At 40.7% G+C, this 21,871-nt stretch overlaps 1 protein-coding gene across 1 annotated transcript in view; it reads left to right on the top strand.

Annotated features, from left to right (window-relative positions):
- The window catches only part of AHR (aryl hydrocarbon receptor), a 60,351-nt gene extending 46,428 nt beyond the window's left edge, over positions 1–13,923 (top strand). Inside the window, exons 5-11 of the mRNA XM_054991078.1 lie at positions 39–162; positions 1,370–1,500; positions 2,392–2,594; positions 2,868–2,977; positions 3,744–3,885; positions 4,822–6,052; positions 12,226–13,923. Of these exons, the coding sequence (XP_054847053.1) occupies positions 39–162; positions 1,370–1,500; positions 2,392–2,594; positions 2,868–2,977; positions 3,744–3,885; positions 4,822–6,052; positions 12,226–12,375 (2,091 nt within the window). The 3' untranslated portion in view covers positions 12,376–13,923. The remainder of the gene's footprint in view (positions 1–38; positions 163–1,369; positions 1,501–2,391; positions 2,595–2,867; positions 2,978–3,743; positions 3,886–4,821; positions 6,053–12,225) is intronic.
- The last annotated feature ends 7,948 nt before the right edge of the window (positions 13,924–21,871 follow it).

Raw genomic sequence — 21,871 nt, 5'->3', positions numbered from 1 at the left:
AAATGTTGTTGGGTATCATTGTTATCTCTTTCATACAGTCTGACATTATACACCAGAGTGTATTTGAATTAATTCACACAGAAGACAGACCAGAATTCCAGCGCCAGCTTCACTGGGCTCTTAATCCAACCCAGGTTACCGATTCCGGATGCATAACAGAAGGTAACAGCTGTCAGTAGTACATAATTAAACATTACTTTTGATAAATGTCCAGCGCTTTGGGTTCTTTTAAAGGTGCCACGACTCATATATTGAGTTGGACTGATTCCCAACAATTCTCCCCTCCCACGGCAGATTTTTGCTAGGCTGTTCCTGAGGGGCCATTAACCCCCAGGAACAACATTTCAAGGGGCTCCATATGGCTGCAGCAGGAGAGGGGAACTTTTGTAGCTCCTTCATAAGAAAAAGCTACTTAACTTTTCTGTATGGTGTGGCTGGAAACAGGCCATTATCTGGTAATCCTTACAACAACCCTGTGAAGTAGATCAGTATTATCATTTTGGGGTGTAAATAGTGTCTCAGACTGAGAAGCTGTGACTTGCCTGATGTAAGGTTTTTTGTGAATCCAAAGCAGTGGTGAATCTGGTTCTGTGACCATCCTGATTTTAATTCTGCTCGCCTTTCTAAATGTGCACTAAACTCTTCCTTTGTTGAATTGCTGGCCAAGTTGCCAAATGAAGATAGAAAAAACTTGGCAGAAAGGCAGAGCTTTTTTAACAATGGAAATCTGCATAGCTGCAGAGTTGGCTGCCCTTAAAGTCATAGGAGCATGGGTTGGTTGAAAAGTTAACAATCTAATTTGTAAAATCAAAAAGAGTCCAGTAGCACCTTTAAGACTAACCAATTTTATTATAGCATAAGCTTTCGAGAATCAAGTTCTCTTCATCAGAAATCTGATGAAGAGAACTTGATTCTCGAAAGCTTATGCTATAATAAAATTGGTTAGTCTTAAAGGTGCTACTGGACTCTTTTTGATTTTGCTACTACAGACTAACACGGCTAACTCCTCTGGATCTATAATCTAATTTGTGAAAGTTACTTTGAGGTCAGAAGTTTAACTCAAAAAGTAATAATTTGCTTTAAGAGGAAGAAATCTCCTTGTGAGGGTGGAAAAGCAGGTGACAGACCACAGCTGTGTCCTCTGCTGGGCTTATCCCTTGTGACCTTCCCCTGCTCAGCCTCTTCCCTTGCCAGCTCCACTGGGCTTTGCTCCCAACCAGTTCACTGGGTAGCTGCTCACTCCATTGTTGAGCCTCTTCGCCTGCCCAACCTTCTTTCGCACCCCTGCAAGGTGGGGAGGAAGAGCTACTTCGCTGCAGACTAGAGTTGACATTCCTCTGAAAATAGTGTTTTATATGGTTTTATATAGGAGACAATGGCTTTTCACAGTCAGCAACGTATTATAATCCAGAGCAGCTACCTCCAGAGAATTCTTCATTTATGGAACGAAATTTCGTTTGCAGATTACGATGCCTCCTGGATAATTCTTCTGGGTTCTTGGTAAGAGTTCCAAGAGGAGGAAACTTTGACGTATTTAGAAAACCAAATATTTGGCTTTACAGCTCATTTTTTTAAAAAATAACGTGGCAATATTGTCTTTGTGGGCTTTTGTAGCCAAGATTAATCAATGCTATAAATGCATGGTTAACTTCTAGTAGGTTTCAAATCCAGGCACTCTTCTAAAGTACTAATGAAATATTCATATCGTTTTCCCCATTTGTTTAAACACCTGCAAAGTTCCTGCTGATTTTGTTGAATTTTAAAAAAATTGAGTAGTTAGAAGTGGCTGGTAGTAGTAGACTACATCACTTGGTTGTTGTGAATATAAAATGCGGAAGAGAGGACCTTATACCCTGCCCTGAACTCCTTGGACAAAGGATGGGCTAAAACTGTTTTAGGTAGATTAGGGAAAATACTGTCAGGGTGTGAGATAACACACGCTATGACTGAGATGGATTCCCATCTTGCACATGCCTCAAATGCACTGAGTGGCTTCAGGATAGTCAATACCTCTCAGCATTATCCTACTTTTACAGGTTTGTTATGAGGATAAAAGGGAGAGGCATGTATACCTCCTCCTTGGAAGAAATGTTGGATAAAATGGTAATAAATAGAAAAGAGTTTCATCTGTGACATTAGATAAAACAGCTAGTTATGTACTCAACAATAGAGAGTTCACAATACCATCATTCTTCATCTCTTTTTATTTTTAAATTTAAAATTCAATGAACTTCAACAATATTGGTACAGTAGCAAAATAATCATAGATACATTTTTAAATAAAATCTAAAATTATAGTGGCATTACTTCTCCATAACCCTATCTGAGTTAGTGTGTGAAAAACAGAGAGAAATACACCATATGTTTAGAACTGGTTTTCTTTTTCTGAAGGCCATGAATTTTCAAGGAAGATTAAAGTTTCTTCATGGTCAGAACAAGAAAGGGAAAGATGGAGCTGCTATATCTCCACAGCTGGCTTTGTTTGCTGTAGCCACTCCACTTCAGCCTCCATCCATCCTTGAAATACGTACCAAAAACTTCATCTTCCGAACGAAGCACAAATTAGACTTCACACCTATAGGATGTGATGCAAAGTAAGTGCAACATTTCATTGATCGATTAACCCTTATATTGGCAATATCAGTTTGAATTAGCTAGCATTTTATCTCTTTATTGTCTCCCACATGTTGTATTGTTGATTCCTTGATCTTTCTGTAAAGAAAGTAAGAGATTTTTATTTTAGTTGACATTCATCTGTTAAAAGGTTTTTTTTATAGGTTACAAATTATTTGGTTTTTACTGTGAATTATCATGAGCAGTAGAAAGATGACATAAAAATACTATAAATGACTGAATGTCTTTTACAGAGGACGAATTGTGCTGGGTTACACCGAAGCAGAACTGTGCATGAGAGGAACAGGATATCAGTTTATCCATGCAGCTGATATGCTTTATTGTGCTGAGAATCACGTCCGAAGTAAGAAGTCATGTTGACCCATACAGCAGAAGAATGTTTGCCAAGATAAATTCTGAAATGTATCTTAAATTAATCTCTTCTTTTTAAAAACAAAGGCTTTCCTGCAGACATGTTCTTCCACTAAACACATGAGCTTATGTTGGAAGACCCTGTATTTTAAAATTCCTATGTGGATTCCTGTTGTATCTCATTCTTTGCACTTCCTCTTTTTTGCCTCTCTCTTGTTGCTAGTTTAGCAGTTTTCTCAAGCAGATTAACTACTTTTGAGAGATTTTTCCCAAGTCTAAATTTAGGTTGTACTCTGACCTTCATGTAGTTGGATTCTTTTTATCAGAAAGTTTTTCAGTGTATACACCTCTGTTGAAAGGATGTGCTTTTTCCTTGACCTATATAATGTTTGACAATGCCGCCTCCTTTAGAAGATATATTGACTTTGTCTGTGTTGATAAAAGCCAAAAAGCCTTTTCCCAGAAAAAGGAAAATTGCCATTGCAAAGGTAAAATATTTGCTCCTCTTTAAATATCACCCCTCCAAAAGGCTTCACATGGTTGTAACTAATATGCAAGAGAGTTTCCAAAATTATTTTCTGTTATGTTAAGAAATGGTGTACATGTCTATGATTCTGTAGAATAGTAGGAAATACAAGAAATTATTATTTCAGTAGCTTGTGAATTAGGAGTTTTATAACATACTTGATAAATCATCTAGGTAAACCTGTAAAGTTTGTTTGGGGAAAATTAAGTATATTTGATGCTTCTGATTTTAGTGATAAAGACTGGAGAAAGTGGTATGACTGTATTTAGACTTCTTACCAAAGAAAATCGATGGGCCTGGGTTCAAGCAAATGCACGCTTGGTTTACAAAAATGGAAGACCAGATTATATTATTTCCACTCAGAGACCCCTTACGTAAGTATTCTTTGAGATTTTATAGACCTTAAATTTTCCAACGAGTATTGATAATAGATGTTTTCTACAGGGGGATGGCCAGTTTAGTTTTTCCACTGTGTCAGCAGCAACAACAGTTTTCCCTGTATTTTTTCTGCCCCTGGCCTCTGCATTGGCTATTCCTTCCCACTCAGCACAAGGCAATTTTCAGGGTTTGTTTTAAACAACCATTGACATATGGTTATAGCATTATAATAATACGTCTTGGACAGAATTCGTAGCTTTCATTAATAGAAAAGTGCATCTCTATAATGAAAAAAGCTGGAAATGGACTTTTTTAAAAAATGAAATCTAGGAATTCAGAGGACCTGATAGACATCTTGTTATAACATTGTAATACTACAAGCAAGGATCGCTCATCAGCTGAGAGTAAGCTTCTGATGGCTGCAGGTAGCCTGCGCCTGCAAATACATACAAACAGGTTGCAAACAGCCAAACACCCCACTGATTAATTGGCTGCCTGATCAGCACTGGCAAAGTCGAAGTGAGCCGAACGGGCCAGATGTCTGATCATCCCTGGTGAGCATGGACATCAAAATAATAGTAATAATGGATTGATCTAAAGGTTCTGTTTCAGTAACAGAGGCGCGTTGTTCAGGCAAACATACTACTTCCACCAGAAGAAAGCTTCTTGTGCGTTTAGAAGGCTCTGTTACTGGAACAAACTTTATGATCCAGCTCATTATATTTTCTTATCCCCTTGTAAATTATTATGAAAATAAAATTTATTTAGTTCTTCATTACTAATTTAACATCATCTGTAAACTACAAGTAAAATCTCTTGCCTTTTTAGCATCCTAGTCTGTCCAATAGCTTGCCATGGTAATTGCTTGTAAATTAAAGTATGTTTCTGTGTTACAATTAGTTAACATTGTACCTTGGTGTTCTGCAATTTAGAGACGAAGAAGGGTCAGAGCACTTACGGAAGCGAAACATGAAGCTGCCCTTCATGTTCACTACAGGTGAGGCCGTCTTATATGAAATGGCTTTTCCTCAGCCTGGCTTAATGGATTCTTCTCAAGGAAAGACTAAAAACAGCTTTGGAAAAGGAGCCACTTCCAAAGCTGCACTACCCAAAGAATCTATTGATCCCAACTCACTTTTGGGAGTAATGATGCAGCAGGATGAATCTGTGTATCGCTGCCCACCTGCTTCAAATAAAATTTCTTTTGAGAAGAACCTTTTTACAGATACCAGGGATGAACTGGGCAGTGCCATTGCCGGTGGTTGGCAGGATAATATTTTGCCAATGGGAAGTAGCAGCATTCTCAAGAAAGAGCAGACTGAGCGTCCACAGAAAAATAACTTGATGCTTCCTGAAGACAATGCCGGGCTCCTTCAGGATAACAAAAATAGCGAATTGTATAACATCATGAAAACATTAGGAATTGACTTTGAAGATATAAAATGTTTTCAGCAGGATGAAGAATTTTTTAAAAACGAACTTTCTGGTATGGATGATTTTAGAGACATTGACCTTACTGATGAAATCTTGACCTATGTTCAGGATTCCTTAAATAAGACTGACCTCTTGTATTCGGGGTGCCAGCAGCCACAGCCCATGGTTGAGAACTCAAGCTGTTTAGTGCAGCAGCAGTTGGAGCAACAGCAGCCGGGGGTGGAACAGAGGCAGCTGTGTCAGAAGATGAAGCATATGCAGGTTAACGGGATGTTCACAAACTGGAACTCCGTCGGCAGCTTGCCTCTTGACCCTCCACAGCAGCAGTTGCACCCATATGTCTTTTCTGGCATGACTCAGACGTTCCCTTACAAGTCTGAAGTCAGCACTGCGACATATGCATGTAGGCAAGAGTTTATTCCTTACAAACACGCTGACAACATGGCGTCACAGCTTTCAGATTTTGCACAGATAGATTTCCCAGTAGGAAGTTTTGACAGGTCAACCTATTCGGGTTCTTCTGGTTTGGACGATTTTCTCAGTTGTTTGCAGCAGGTCCCTGAAAGTCAAGATTGTGGAATAAACTCTCAGCCAGTTATAGTAACTCCTCAGACATGCTATGCAGGTGCTGTGTCAATGTACCAGTGTGTGTCTGAAATGCAGACAAACTGCATGGAACAAATGGAGTATAATCCTGTGGTGTCAGGACAGCAAACGTTACTAAGCAAGGTATGGTATTTGAACTGTTAAATTAAAATTTTAGCATTTGATTGGATGAAATGTACTTTCTATAGATAACCATTTTTCATATAATCTATATTGCACAAATAAACTGTCTTTGGCTCATCTGCTCCCTCCTTTTGATTTAGTATTTCAGAACTAGAGAGATTTCTAAAATTTTAAAGGGGACCTTCCTAAAGAAATGTAAGGAGTTGAGGGAAAGTATAAATTGTTTGCTTTGTGCTAGAAGTCTTTCACTTCTGGCAGATTTTGCTTATATTTCGGATACAAAATAGTGCTGTTCCAGAACATTAGTTCTGATGCATTTCAATTTAATAATAAACTGTAGTAATAAAAGTAGGACAGCATATGGAAATGTATTCTCATCATCTTGGTTAATACTTCATATTAAAACCAATACCCAAGAACTTTCCGGTTGAATATACAGTGCAACATTAGTATTCTTACAGGCTTCACATTAACTGTCAACAAACTTTAGAACTGAAATCAAAAGCATAATACTCTCTAAAACAATTTTCTGCCATAGGGTTAAACATCAGTATTATGATCTGTGGTTATTTTAGCCTTGTATTCCTGTTAAAACTTCTGTGCAGCATATGAGTGATGAAACCCACTTAACTTCCTTTTGGTAAGGGTTAGTGTATAAAGATAGGATTGGTTGCTTTGGACAAATACTAGCAGCTTTTTTGCTTTTAATATAAACTGTATCATTAGAACTGTAGTCCTCTGGGTTTTGTAATGTTCCGGTTTGTTTGGAATGCAACAGTGGCTGCCTTTAAGCTATGATATTCCTCTCTAATTCAGTTTTCTGATTCGTCCAGCTTGGTGCTGCTTAATTGGGCACATTTTTTCACTTCAAGGAGCTTCTGTTCTGGTTCTCTGCAACAATCCGCAGCTTTCCCTTATTCTTGAGCAGCTCTGCTAGTGCTGACTTCTCCAGTAGTATCTTAGAAGTGTTTTCAAACAAGTTTCATTCCTAATTGGCTGAGTCACTAAACAGAGTATATAAGAAGTGCCACAATACTTCTCTTTTCTTGCAGACTTGTCAGAGCCCTGGTATTTTGGAAGTACAGCTGGATATTTTTATTTTGATAACTGGGGTAAGCCGGGGGGAAATTGGACAGCGAATAGGCTTGTCTGAAAATCCTGTCCTAAACGTAAAAATTTCTCACAGGACCATTTCTTAGTTTGCTGTTCTCTATTCAGTCTCATGCTTAGCTTGGAGAGCACATCCAAGTTCTCCGTCTTCATGAAAGGTTTCTTCCTCGCGTGCTTGCTAGATGTGGGGGTAGAAATGGGATTGTATTGAGCCTGTAGGGATCTTGCTTGCTTGCTCTGGACTGGGTCATGCTGTGTATTATTATCTTCCTAAATACAACAATTATCAATGGAGCAAACAATTTTTTCTTATTTGTTTTGATGAAATTGAACTCAAGTAAGCATTGTTGGTTCAGTTCAAGTGTCAGTTGACACTTAGAATTAATAATCCTTCAAAATAGTTCCACATTAGAGGTTTTGTTTGCCTGTATATTACTGTGTGCGTGTGTTATGGTGCTATCAAGTCGCTTCCGACTTATGGCCACCCTAAGAATGAAAGACCTCCAAAATATTATCAACCGCCTTGCTCAGTTCTTGCAGCATTTATATTGTGTGTGTGTTCATTTTTTGAGCTGTTGGAATCAGTGGCATTCACATGCGGAATTGACACAAGATAAACCAATATTATCTAGATGCAAATAAAATAATTTCATGAGAGTGTGTCTGTGTGAGTGAAGTCTTGGAGTCCATGTGGGTTCAGTGACCCTAAATGAAATATCCCTACCTGGGACCCTAAACAAAGCATCTGCTTGGGTTTCAGGATTTTTTTTTTAACCTCACTGCAGTATTTTTTTTAAAGTCTTTCACCAGCCCCATGACTCTCTGTAGATGTCACAAACAGCCTTTTATGATAGGTTATGAACCTGGCTTGTCCTTGTAAGTGCCCTCCATTTTCCCCTCACAGATGAAGAGCAATTAATGACTTTTTCATTTCAGAAGTGTTCATTGTAACTCCAGATTGTCCAGCCATCCATAGTTTTGACATCATGACAAATTGGAGTTAAATTAAAGTCTTTGGAAAACAGGAACTCTTCAATCATTCTCAACATGTGAGAGGAAAGGAGAGGGGAAAATGCACAAGAAGAAGCCAGTTTTGTGTCCATTATGAGCAAATCTCTGTTTCTGACATCTGGATGCACTCTAAATCTTTTATCTGAACTCTGATTGACATGAATTAATTGGAATTCCTGAGAAATATCTCAACTCCTGTTGTCTGTGATATCTTTTATCACAGGCCCTGATCAAACTATTTAAATAAATGACTATCTTAGTAATGGAATAAGAATGTAAAGCAGTGTAATTGAGCCTACATTAAAACTCACATCACAGTTATAGAGTTTGCAACTCTTGCTGTAAAGGTTAATGACTTTGAACTGAATAGAGATACTTCAGCACAATTTGGAGATGATACTTGTATAGCTTGGCTGTACTTGGCGGCTCTCCTCTTGACCATAGTTCATACTATTAATCATTCTAAGCCACAGATACTAAGGCTGGAAAACTCTTCCTGGAGCACATTCTTTGTAAGAGTATATATATTATTAGTCCTGCAAGTAGCTGATGCTTTACTCTTAAATACTTGAAAGGGTTTACCAGTTTTCATATGCTACCAGTGTCTTATTTTAGCTGTATGCATTATGTCTTGTAACTAGAGTGATATGATTATGTTACAGTTAAAGTTGCATTAATGAATCTGAACTCTCAACATTTTGGGTAGTTGCAATAAATTATGTCTGATGCACAAGTACAACCCCACCTTGCCTTGGGATCCCTGAATTAGCTGCAAGGTTTATTAGACTGTGGCCTTGTATTATATTGGCTAGCTGATATTTTCAAATACAGCCTTTTAATAAAATACTAAATGACCTACTTATTATCTTAACATTAAGTAATGGTACACTTTTAGATGTATTCAATGTTGTTTAATTCAGTCAAAACAGAAACCTCTTTTGAGTAAACATAATGGTGCTTTCTGTTGGGCCATTGACTTGGCCAAGTCAATGGCCCAACAGCTATTCTCCGACCGTTGGGACACTAGGTGGACTTGGTTGCCAAGAGATGCCAGCTAGCAGGGTGAATCACTGGCCATTGTTTTTGAATCTTAAAAATGTTAAGAGCCAGGGTGGGTGGAAATAGATCTGGTCTTTAAAGCTATGAGGTACCACCTAACAGCTGTTTGCCCCCCAGCATGCTCCCTCCCCACCCTTGCCAAAAGAGGGATTCTTTTTAATTTAAGATAACGGGTTTTTTTACAGGGCATGCTTTTCTTGTGCCAGAATTCTTATTTAACTTCAACTACAAAATGTAGTATATCACTTATGAATGTATTTTTCTCATCAAAACTGACAAAGTATAGTACATACTCATAACATTAACAGAATACATATTCAAGGAAGAATTATACAAATTCTTCAAAAGAGAATAGGAGGCTTTCAGTGTAGAGCAAGTGTTTATGTAAGACTCTAGATGGTTTACTAGCCATACCTTAAGGTATTACAGGAAGCTTGCATTTTCTGCAGCACAGTAACAGAGCTATTCTTATGTTTTGACTGAATTAAACAACATTGAATACATCTAAAAGTGTACCATTACTTAATGTTAAGATAATAAGTAGGCCATTTAGTATTTTATTAAAAGGCTGTATTTGAAAATATCAGCTAGCCAATATAATACAAGGCCACAGTCTAATAAACCTTGCAGCTAATTCAGGGATCCCAAGCCAAGGTGGGGTTGTACTTGTTCTCAATCAACAGCTACCCTTCCTGCATAAGCTGCTTTCTGAAGCCCAGTGGAATTTCAAAAGCATCTTGTAAAATAGCATGAAGATTAGCTGTTCAAAACAGGGCAGGGAGGAGGAAGCTAAAATTCCCACTGAACTTCTTCTGTGCTCAGCTCCTTGGTTCTTGGAGTAAGCCTGTAGCACCAGAAAGTAAGTCTGTTATTGCATTGCTGTTAAAGTGGCTCTAGGATAGCAGTTCTCAAACTTGAACAACCTGAGTGCACCTAGTTAGAATTTTCATGAACCACTAAGCCCTCTTCTCTTCCCTCACATATAAATCAGCTACTTTTCAAGTACATGGCAAGCCATGCATGCTCGATGAAGGCCTCCATCTTCTAGTGTTCTCGGAACAATATAGTGAGAACCACATCAGCTGTTCTTTAAAAACAAGTAAAATTGTATTGTTTGTTCATAGCCTAGAAGCTTACAGCTGAACAGGCCCTGATGAAAGTTCAGTCTTGCCCTTTGACTGGAAGGACCTTCATGCCACAGACTAGAATAAATTTCCTTAATTGTTAATAACATACCAAGAGGCTAGCTGAACAGGCATGGGTAGGGGCTTGGAAAAACCTTCAGACTGGTTCATAGAAATAGAAAAAATACCATCATTGTACACAACCTAAATGTCCAGTACTCAGCTAAAAAACCACCATCTCCTCTACAGCAGCCCTGATCTAAGGATAAGGATCTAAGGATACTTAAATCCAGAGATTAGAGCCATGAATGGAAAAGACAGTTCTTCCTAACTACCTGAAAATGGATCAGGTCTTCAAAAAAATCTGAATGCAGAAGAAACAAAAAACCCACAAAAGCCAGTGTAGTGTAGTGGTTAAAATTTCAGAGTAGGATGTGGAAGACCCAGGTTCGATCTGCTACTGTGCTTTCTCCCCAGTAGGGACCCAAGTTGACTTGCATAATTCTCTTATACTCATTTTTATCCCCACAACCACCATGTGAGGAAGGTTAGGCTAAGAGTATGCGACTGGCCCAAGGTCACCCAACAAGCTTCCATGACAGAGTGGGGATTCAAACCAGATTCTCCTAGATCCTAGTTCACCCTAACCACTACACCACACTGGATTTCTTACAACATTTAAAACATTAAAATAACTCTTAAAATGTATGTATAAATACAATAAAAACGATATAAACACACACACCACAGTGGAGGCATACTGGGGTATGCCAGTAAAGTAAACAAAAGTCTTCACCTGCTGACATCAGACAGTAACAGAGGGAGACAGGCTAATCTCCCTGTGGAGAGACTTCCAAACTTTTTATACCCCCTGAGAAGAATGTTTCTATGGCTGCTACCTTTCTAGTCACAGACAGCAGGGACACTTGAAGCAGGGGCTTCCAAAGATGACCAGAGTGATTGGATAGGTTCATATGGGAGAAGGTGGTCCTTAAAGTATGCTGGTACCAAGCTGAATAGGGCTTTAAAGGTCAAAAACAGCACTTTGGGCCCAGAAGCAGTTTGAGAATGTGGGTAGGATTCTTGGCAGCTTGAGATTCACCACCTGCTTGTAGGACCTTTTCCCCTCCTGGCTACCTAAATCTGTCAAGGTCGGGGGGACTTGTGGACTTGGTCCAGGAGACAGTAAATGCCTTCCTACGAGAGGAGGTGATCACCCCTGCCTTGAAGTGGGCAGTGGTGTAGCTGCTTCTAAAGAAACCTGCTCTCGACCCAGGAGAGCTGAATAATTACCATCCAGTCTAAAATGTACTGTCCCTGGCAAAGAACTTCCAGACCCACTGGGACACCTTCACCAATCACCAGACAAACCAGAAAAACAATGCTCTAGAATTAGAACACACACTGTGGACAGGTTCCTGAGGGCCAAGCTACACATGACGAATGACACTTGAGCGGCAAGTGTATTTCTCCCTGTTCACTTGCCCTCCACTCAATCCACTTGCTGTTCAAGTGTCATTCGTCATGTGTAGCTTGGCCCTGAGTTACACCTGAAGAATCCATGCATTGCAGAGGCTGGGATCCAAGGGGCATTCACAATCTACCATGTGCAATCAGAATTATTTCAGTTCCCGTTCCTTGCATCAGTCTTTTGAGGTTCCCAAAAATCTGTCTCAAACATTCAGGGCAAACTTTGGAACGGCATTCAAAGAAATGCAAGAATCTACGATTGTGTTACATTTTTGCAGGAACTTTGTAATTCCTGGTTGAGTAGTGAAATGAGTTTCCTGATAAATTATTTAATTTGCTTCTTTGTGAATATTTTGTATTAAATAATTTCTCTGTAACAAAGTCTTGCTTCTTTTTCAGTTCCAGAACGGTTTTAATGGAGGAAGCTTGAATGATGCATATGCACCACAGTTAGATGTCAGCACTCAGCCTGGTACACATCTCCAGCCTATTCATCATCCAGCAGAATCCAGATCTTTCACAGATTTGGCATCCAGTGGCTTTATGTAATTCAAGAGCAAAATCCTGCATGGATGACTGGATTATTAAAAAACCTAATTGGATGTGGTTGCACTGATGTACATGCATACAGGATTTTTATCATCCAAGAGGGGTGGAAATTGGAGTTGTAATCTAGGCCTGAAAACATGTGTGTAATCTTCAGAAAGCAAAAATGTGCACTAGTGCAATATCATGTACTGCATCACATTGTAGAACATAAGATAAGGCAAATGGTTTTATTGTTTTGAAGAAAAAATATAGGCACTTTGACAATCTCATTTGGAGTAGCATAAAAAAGAAGTTTCTTGGATTTTTAAAGGCTTTTGAAATTAAGTCTGTGTTCCAGACAGAAGAACAAGTAAAGCACTCCGTTTTATTGCTTACTATTTCTTTTGTTTAGCTGTTTATTTTGTTTATTATATTTCAGCTTCTCTTTTCACATTACATTTCAGGTTCTAGCACTTTAGTACAAAGATTTTGATAGTTAACTTTTAGGTTTTGTTACAACCAAATCCATTCCTCATTTATTATTAGCCTTAAGTGCCTCACAATGTAGCTACCTTATTTCTGAAAAGAGTGTGTAGGGGAGAAATTGCTATAAACCTAATCACTCATGCTTTGTGACTGTTTAATAGTTACTTTGATTTGGTTTATAAAAGCAATGTGTTCATTCTCTGAGTCAGTATTCACTTACCTTGAATTTCAGATAATTCTCTAAATGGTGAGTTTTTACACGGTTAAAGACATCTTGTTTTTCTGTTGTTTTTCTGCATTTTCCCGGTAGAACAGGGTAAAAACATATCTTGTAGGAGAACAGTTCCTCAGGATTAGCTCTGAATTTCAAATAATGAACAAAACATGTGCCTTATCTTGTGTTACAGTACTTGGTCTTTTTAAAAATTGCAGGGCCTCTCTATGCAAATACTTCAATTAAAATGGGTACTGAGAGCTTACTTTGTAAAAATTAGCAGAAAGCAGTATCTCAATAGTAATTAGTACTAAAATTTATTCTTGTACAGTTTTCTACACTTGAGGGTCATATTTTGAGCGGCTGCAACTTTTCAGCTGTTGAGATAGGAAAAGGGTCTGTTGATACTATTAAATATTCCTGATAATTGCACTCTAAAGGAAAAAGCTATCTTTCTGTGTATGTGAATTCACTTTAACAGTCTTTGTTCAAAAGATGAAACTGAAAAATTATTTTAGTTCAAACTTAGAGAATCCTTGTAATAAAAGGATATTTTAAACTTTTTTAAAAAAGGAAAATTCTGTTTTGAGTTTTATCTAAGGATTTTTAGAACTGGAGACACCAATGTTTGGTGGTTCATAGTAGTTTAAACGGGGGAGGGTGGGAATGTGTATATGATCATATAATTGCATACTCTTACATGCTGTATGGTTCCTATGTAATAAGCACTGTAAATGTCTTTGTAAAATATTTTAAAACTGTTAATTTTGAAGTGTTACACTATATAAAAATGTTTATTGAATACCTATGTATAATGTAAATGACAGTGTAGATTCTTTAAAAAGAGAAAAATAAACCAATGCTCTTCAGGGTGGTGGTCAGATTTTTCATGAAAGAGCAACTACTCAAGCTTTTTAAAACTTAACCAAACAAACAAAGCAAAGAATATTTGTAAGGGCATGGTTGTACAGTAGTGGAGGAAACCACTAGTTGGTCAGTTAATTTAAGTTGCTGGAGAGCTAGTGATTCTAAGATTGCAGCTTTGTTTCCTACTGCTCTCTTGTTCCCATCTGTATTAAAGCACAATTAAATTTTGTTTCCTCCAGTTTGTAATTTACACTTCTGGAAAAGGAGTAGAACACTTAATAGAATTTCAGATTTAGGATTCTATCACTACTTCAAAAAACGAATACCGTTCAATTAAACAGTATTTTTAATAGCTTTGTAAAGAAGTGGTTTTGGCCATTAGTCTCTAAGTATTTGAGACTTTAGCTAAAACTAAATGTAATCGATTAGCAGTCATTTGATTCTTCCTGAATCCTTAATATGTTGTTTTTAAACACTTTCTATAGTATTTTTTCCTCATTTTTAAAGGAATAATGTTATTCAGTTATAGAAATACTGTAAAACTTAAAGGTTCAAAGGGATCATGTACATTTTCAGAAAAAAATCAAAAAATAAATCCAATAAATCAAGTTTTGTGTATATATCATGTCACTTCTGCTAAACCAAATATCCCATCACAAAGTGCCAAGGATGCAGTACAAACTGGTGTGCTGCATTATTGTAAACTAGTTTAATTTTGTTATATGCATAATATGATTTTTTCCCCCTGAATTACCTGTGCTTACATGCTATAAATTGGTGTATTGGTGGTGCGCTGTTTATCTAAACCAAGGTATTCTTCTCAAAAATGCTAAATTTATTATGCTGCACCACACAACTTATTCCCCCCATTCCAAGCAAATCAACATCTAGTTTCAGTCAGTATTACTACCTGTTTTTGTCCATCCTATCTTAGCTTCCCCTCCCCCCTTCAGTCCCACTTTGTCATCTGTGTTATATCATGCAATTAATTCCTTGTGTTTAGGACATAATTTCATAGTGATTTTAATGGCCTTCAATAAAACTTGTAAAGCATAATATATGGTAATAAAATATCACCTGAATATAGCTGATATGTAGTTTCTTTCATAATAACATCATACTTTATTATTAGACCAAAATACAGATCCTTGGTACTATAGCTGATGGTTTCAAGAAGAATATCCTGCTGAAGATCTTAAGGAGTTACAGTGCCATTTCTTCTACAATGCCTCTCGGTGCTACATTCTCAGCTCTGCCTTCCAAAACATCTGTTGCATATTCCCCATCAATTACTTTCTGTCTACAATGAAGATAAGAATTGAGATTTCTCTCCAATAGTAGAATTCTTTCAGTTCCACCAAAACTTTTCTGGTATATCCCTATTGATACAATCAACCTCCTTGACTAGGCAATAAAAAGGAAAGATTGGGATAGTTGGATAAGTAAAGCATAGACCATACTTGTGCTACTTGTTAGAAATGACACATTATGTTTATGCATATGTGCTATCAAGTGACAGCTGACTTATGATGACCCCAATGAGGGACTTCCAAGGCAAGTGAGAAACAGAGGTGGCTGGTCATTGCTTTCCTCCGCAGAGTCTCCCTTGTTGGTTGCTATCCAAGTGTTGTGACCCTGCTTAGCTTCAAAAATCTGACAATTTGCTGCCTTCCCTCCCAATGACATATTGAGGGTGAGGAAATATAAAGAGAAATTAATTGGTTCTTGACTTTGTTTTGATTTTAAATCCTTATTCTTCCCATTTTGAGTGTGATGCTTGATAAAAGCAAACATTAATTCAGCAAGACTAATTATGTTCCAGAATCAGATTTTTTATACTCACTGTTCAACTAGATTGGGATCATGTGCTCAGGATGGCTTTCAGAGTGCCAATCACACACCATGCTAGAATCTCTAGACTGCATTTAGTTTATGTCTGGGATGGTGAAAATGCTATATTCTATACTTCAATGTTATGTCTAAAACTGTAATAGAGACCAGAGTAGCATTTTCTGAAACCCTGTATTAAGGGGTGTGCAGCAAAAAAGGAAATTGGTTTGATCTGGTATCGGGAATATAAAATTTGATATCCGGGTCAGATTCTCTAATCCAATTCAGTAAAATTAGAAAACCTTAAATATATATGGCTGCTATAGCCCATGGGGTAAACTATTGGGGGTGGGGGTATTTTCAAGCAAATTCCACCAAATTTGCAGGGAACCTACTCCTTTCCATTAAAGACCACCCAATTTTCAGGAAGATTGGACTCCCAGGCTCCAATTCTGTGGGCCCCAGGATAAGGTGCCTCCAGCCACTCCCAATTGTTTCCTGTGGGGAAAACATTTACAAGGCTTTCCAGGCAAAGGGGAATCCCTGGCCAAAAGCTACTTCCTAATGCAAGTCCCACTGTGAGCTGAACCATAAACAAAGCCTATCACAACCAAACTGAAGCAAAGAAACCAACATCAAACCAGCGAATCTCACCAAAACCTAATTGAAGCAAGGGACGCTATCACAAGCCCAAAAGAACCAGTTTCACTCCAAGAAGCCAGGTAGAACCCTGGGCCAATGGGGGAACCCCGTAAAATCAAGTTCCAACCCACATTATCAGCCTCACAGCAGCAGAACCACAAAGCACAAGGCAATGGCAAGCAAACAGTTGTTGAATCTTAGTATAAGACATCCCTCTAACAAGGAAAGCCTCAGAAAGTGAGAGGAAGGGTAATTTTATGTAACCCAAATTCTTTCTCTGCAGTCTACACTGTCACTGGGTCAGAGGAGTCTCAAGACAGAGCCATTCCCTATGAATCTTCCTGTTCCAGAGGCAAGAGAACAACATAACAAGCTGTATTGTCGAAGGCTTTCACAGCCGGTGAACGATGGCTGTTGTGGGTTTTCCGGGCTGTATTGCCGTGGTCTTGGCATTGTAGTTCCTGACGTTTTTTGGTGCTACACCTCTGAAGATGCCAGCCACAGCTGCTGGCGAAACGTCGGGAACTACAATGCCAAGACCACGGCAATACAGCCCGGAAAACCCACAACAGCCAACATAACAAGCTACTTTTCTTAATTTTCTGTACAGATTTGTGCCAAGGTCCCAGGGTGATGCTGGATGGGCTGATGGTTTTTGGGTGGTGGGGGAGATTTCAACGTGGAGTGTGTATTTTATTATGGTGTGCCAACTGAATCAAGTGATCCTCCTGCTGGTTTTCTACCTATGTTTAACTTTAGGAATAATGCTTATCCCCTCCTCCCCAGCACAGACAGGACGCAGGAACAAGTGTGCTCGCTTCACTCTGAAAGTACAGGGCTGATAAATTGAAGAGCAGCAATTTGACCTTCAGGAAGATCAACTGCTCAACTTTCCAGGAGACCAGGCAAGTGCAATGACAGTTGATAACGTTGTCAGCATGCGAAAAGACACACTCACTATGCATGTTTGTCAGAGGGTATGAGAGGAGCTTCTGAGCTGTGAGAGAAAGGTTAGGACAGACCATCTCTTTCTTGGCCCAGTATCTCACAGCACCGATGGAAAGCAACTCACACAGCTCTGACTATTGCCTCCTGTTCACATGTCTCACGTTCCCAGAGAAGCAGGGCACCTCCCCGATGGCCACCATCTCTAAGGACATCTTGGGAATGGCTGTGAGAGGACCCTGCCGAGAAGGGGAGGTGAGGGAAACAGCAGAGCTGGTGTCCCCCACATTCCCCTCTGTTGGCAGGGTTCCCCTCCTAGCCCCTTCCAAGAGCACTCGTCTCTCATGCTGGTGAGCCTCCCAGGCCACTCGGCGATGGAGCTCTTGATGTGCAGGTCACACATGTGCATCTTTTTCTTCGTGTAGCTGGGATTGCATGCCCTGTTTCAGCCTTCTCGCAAGCCCACACACTGTTGGAACAAGGTCTGCATGTCCTGGGCCTGGGTCCAGGAAAGAGGCCATCCTCCCCTGAAGCATCTGGATCAGAGGAATAACCAGACCCATGGGACACCATGTCAGATGACACTGTGACAGTGAAGTTCTTAAAGGTTCTAAGGACCTCCACCACCATCTGGAAGATGGTCGGCCAGGCCTCTTGGCTGAACTGACTTCCCTCTCCCAGTGTGTCTCTCAGCCACATTATGAGGTCTGCCTTCCATTCCACCAAATGCTCAAGCATGGCATGAGTAGAGTTCCGGCAGCTGCAAATATTGCTGATCAGGGTATCCTTCATGCTCCTTGAAAAATGACCTGTGATGCACCGGAATCTCATGATGAAACACTGGAACTCAGGAGTTATACTGTCCAATCCAGGTTACTTAGAAAGTTACGGGCTGTGCAGTAAATGTGATTGAGACCCACTTGCTCTGCTGCTGCCCAGATATTTGAGCCACCATTTGTCACCATGTATCTCATTGTGACATCCCTACCTTCTCACTCTAGTACTTGCCTCTTGATGGCAGCAGCAATGTCCACTGCGTGCGCTTTGTCAAAAACCTGAGTGTGGAGCAAAGCTTTGCAGTAGTCAGCCCAGCAGCCCCTCCATCTGACCCTGCCTGATACTGGTCATACCACCCCCACCCAGAAGGTAGTCAGGTTTCCACCAGTACATAGCTATAGCTACATATGCTGATACTGAGGGCAGGTCCAGATGTCTGATGTGAAGTGCACACTTCACCCAGCAGCATGGGACAACTGCACCTTCATGTACTGCTTGGCAGCTCTGTAAAGGAAGGACACCACAATCCTGCTCAGAATGGTGTGAGCAAGAGGCATGTACCAAAAACAGACTTCTTTGAGCAGTCCACAGAAGCCAATATCCTTGACTATGGAAAGGGGCATCTGTCTATGGCAAACATCTCTGAGTGACGCTCTTTGTTGCCCCCTCTTGGCAGACTAATGCTACCCCCAGGGGAGGAGTGCACCAGAGGTGGTTGTGGGATGTCCTCCATGCTGGTGTGCTGGTGGCCAGCCTCTCCCCTTAAAGAAGCACTGCCTGGTGCTTCTTAAAGTGATTCCTTAGGCTGGTAGACAAGAGATTTCAGGTCTTTTCCTCAAATGACCTGGTCCTACAATACTGGCAGTGTGCATAGTGGAGGCCCTCCATCCTCTGGAAATGCTCCCAGATGGTGGAGGTGTAGCCCTGTAGCTGCCCTGTAGCTGCTGCCACCCCAGGAGCTGCCTCCTGTAAGATGCTCAGTGCAAATACATGTGTCTAGAGGGCAAAGAGGCTGAGATGACAGCACCCTGGGGACACTTTCTCTTCTGCCATCTCCATCCTCTCCCCACCACCTCTCCCTGGATGGTCTGCTGCTGGCCTCTGAGGAAACCAGGGAAAGCTTACTAGTGGTGAGCCCCTGCCCCAGTTCCCTTTAGCATCCTCTGGGGGCTTGGGATGAGCTCAAGGACTGGAAAACTCACATTCCTCAAGTCTACCCTAAAGGACACCACATGTTGCTTGTCCTCTTGTTGCTGTGTCTCCTGCCCAGTGCCAGCTCCTGCCTCAGGCATCTGTGCTGGGGGTGGTGCTCCTGCAGCTGCCTCAGTGAAGATGATCTTGCAAACCCTCTTGCTGCACCAGCCAAGCTGGAGGCTGGGGTGCTGGAAGATGACTGTACCAAGGTAGGCCTCTTCTGTACAGGTGTGTGGCGGTGGGGGGGGGGGAGCTGCAACCATCCCCTCCACCCTCTACTCTTCACCTTCGTTTTCCCCCCAGGGCCCCACTGCACTCTCCTCTTGCTCATTCTTCCAACCCCCCACTACCACTAGTACTGAGTGAACCTAGCTGTATGCTACACTCCCACAACACACTAATGCACAAACATTTACCAACCCCTTCCCCCCAAACATCTAGCCAAAATTCAGATTTTTTAAAAAAGCCACAGACTAGTACCTACTCTAAACACTTGCTAACTGCTGTGGTTCTAACCTGTCCTGGAGATGGAAAATCTCCTTTTTTAAAAGCCTTATTTGGGTAGGTGCTATTAACTGATGACACTCACAAGAAGATTAATTCCTCTTTGGGAATCAAGCAACTCCCCCCAAACTCAGGCTACAGGTCAGCCTAAAGCAGTACATATGCTTTTTCTGTAAAACCCCTGGCCTGGCTTCACTAAAGCCAGACACCAAGAGCAAGGTGACTGAGCAGCAGCCTACTACTTAACTTTTTTATTATTTGGGAGGGGGTAATGTATTTGAAAAGAACACACCTGAATAGGGTTGCCAGGTCCCTCTAGTCCCCCAGTGGGGGACTGGGACCCCTGCACTCACCCTCAGTGGTGTCCAGCATCTTTCCTGGGAAGTGACATCATCATGCAGATCAAAGGGCGGCCTGGCGTACACTCTTGCTCTTGCCAAAGGGCTGAATCACACACACACACCCCGTGGGCCCGATTTGGCCTTAAACGGGCCCGTTGCAGGGCATGAGGGTATGCTGCAGCAGGGCATGGGGGTGCACTGTGCCTCTGGGGGGGGGTGCCCCCCCACTGGCCAGGTAAGTGGGATTGGGGGGAGGACGTGGGAATGGGATCCCCTGCCCTGAGCGGGGGATTGGCAGCCCTACACCTGAACCCTTCTTATGCCCACACAAGCTCCTTAAGGAGAAAACTCTATTGGTTCCTAAGCCAATTTTTTAAAGGAAGGACTACACCACCTGATCTACTTTATAAACCTCAGGAAGTTTACCTAGCAACCAGGTTAAATACTCATAAGTTATTTCAAAAGGAACAACCTAGCAGATAACCCCCCAAAATCCACTAGTTTTTGCAGTGCAGAACAACACACCTCTTACAGCTAAAAAGCAACTCCCCCTCCACAAGAGGCAACAGGAAACTAAATAGCAAACAAACACTTAAAAACAACCCCCACCACAAGAACAGAACAACTCTTAATAATATATGAAGAAAGAGAAAGCAAGCAGCAAAGAAAACAACTAGAAAAAGCTATCTCCCCCAGAACAGCAAGCAAGCCTTTAAAAAGACAAAAAACAAAAACAGCAAGAGCAATTATTAAAGTTTAGCTAACGTTGCCCCTTCTCCCCTCTTACCCTACTGTCTCTTCATCCAAGGCCCTTTCCCCCCAAACATGAAAAAATCCAATGAGTCTTAGACTTTCAAACCAGATGACACCAGATCAGGTAGCCCTGATCTTCCTCCAAAAAAGGGCGGCCAGCCGTGGTGTAGCGGTCTGAAAAAAATGGGGGGGGGGTTGAAAAACCCACCACAAGCTCTATGATAAATATACAGGTGTAAAAACCTAATCAATCAATACAGGATGAAACCTTTTCCAAAAGCAATTGTCTTCAATTATTCAATCATACAATGATACATACAGACAATAATTCATGAAACACTGTTCTATACGTTATAAACTTTACAGAGTGTAATGACGAGTTCCCCAGTGGGGACCGGGAGGGTTGAGTCCAGATGAGAGCGTCCTTAACAAACATTCAAATGAGGACAATGCCTAAAGGTATTTCATTGGACAGTCTCTCACACGTTGTAAGCAAGCTTCCCAAGTGGTTCATCAAGAGGTTTAACCCCACCAGGGAATCACAAGCTAAATGTCTTTCCATTCCCAGAGCCATTATAAGGTCTCTTGACTGGTGGAGGAGTCAAGACAACCTCAGTAGGGGGACACCCTTTGGTATACACCCACCCAAGATTAGTCTAACTACTGATGCCTTGCTTGTGGGTTGGGGAGCCCATTGTGGGGAGTTTTCCATCCAAAATACATGGTCACTACCTGAGTCCAAGCTACACATAAACGTTTTAGAATTGAGAGCTATACATTATTCCCTTGCATCTTTTGCAGGCTTGCTAAGAAACGAGAGTTCAGGTGCAGACGGACAATACCACCGCACTCTATTACCTGAACAAACAGGGGGGAACAGCTTCTCTAACTCTCTGCAAGGAAGCCACATGTCTGTGGCTATTCACAACAATACCTTTCCACAAGTGATCCACATTGCCGGCAA

This window comes from Eublepharis macularius, chromosome 11, assembly GCF_028583425.1.
Source record: "Eublepharis macularius isolate TG4126 chromosome 11, MPM_Emac_v1.0, whole genome shotgun sequence".
NCBI lineage: Eukaryota > Metazoa > Chordata > Lepidosauria > Squamata > Eublepharidae > Eublepharis > Eublepharis macularius.
The sequence above is the reverse complement of the archived record's forward strand: the minus strand, read 5'-3'. Positions and strand labels throughout refer to the sequence as shown.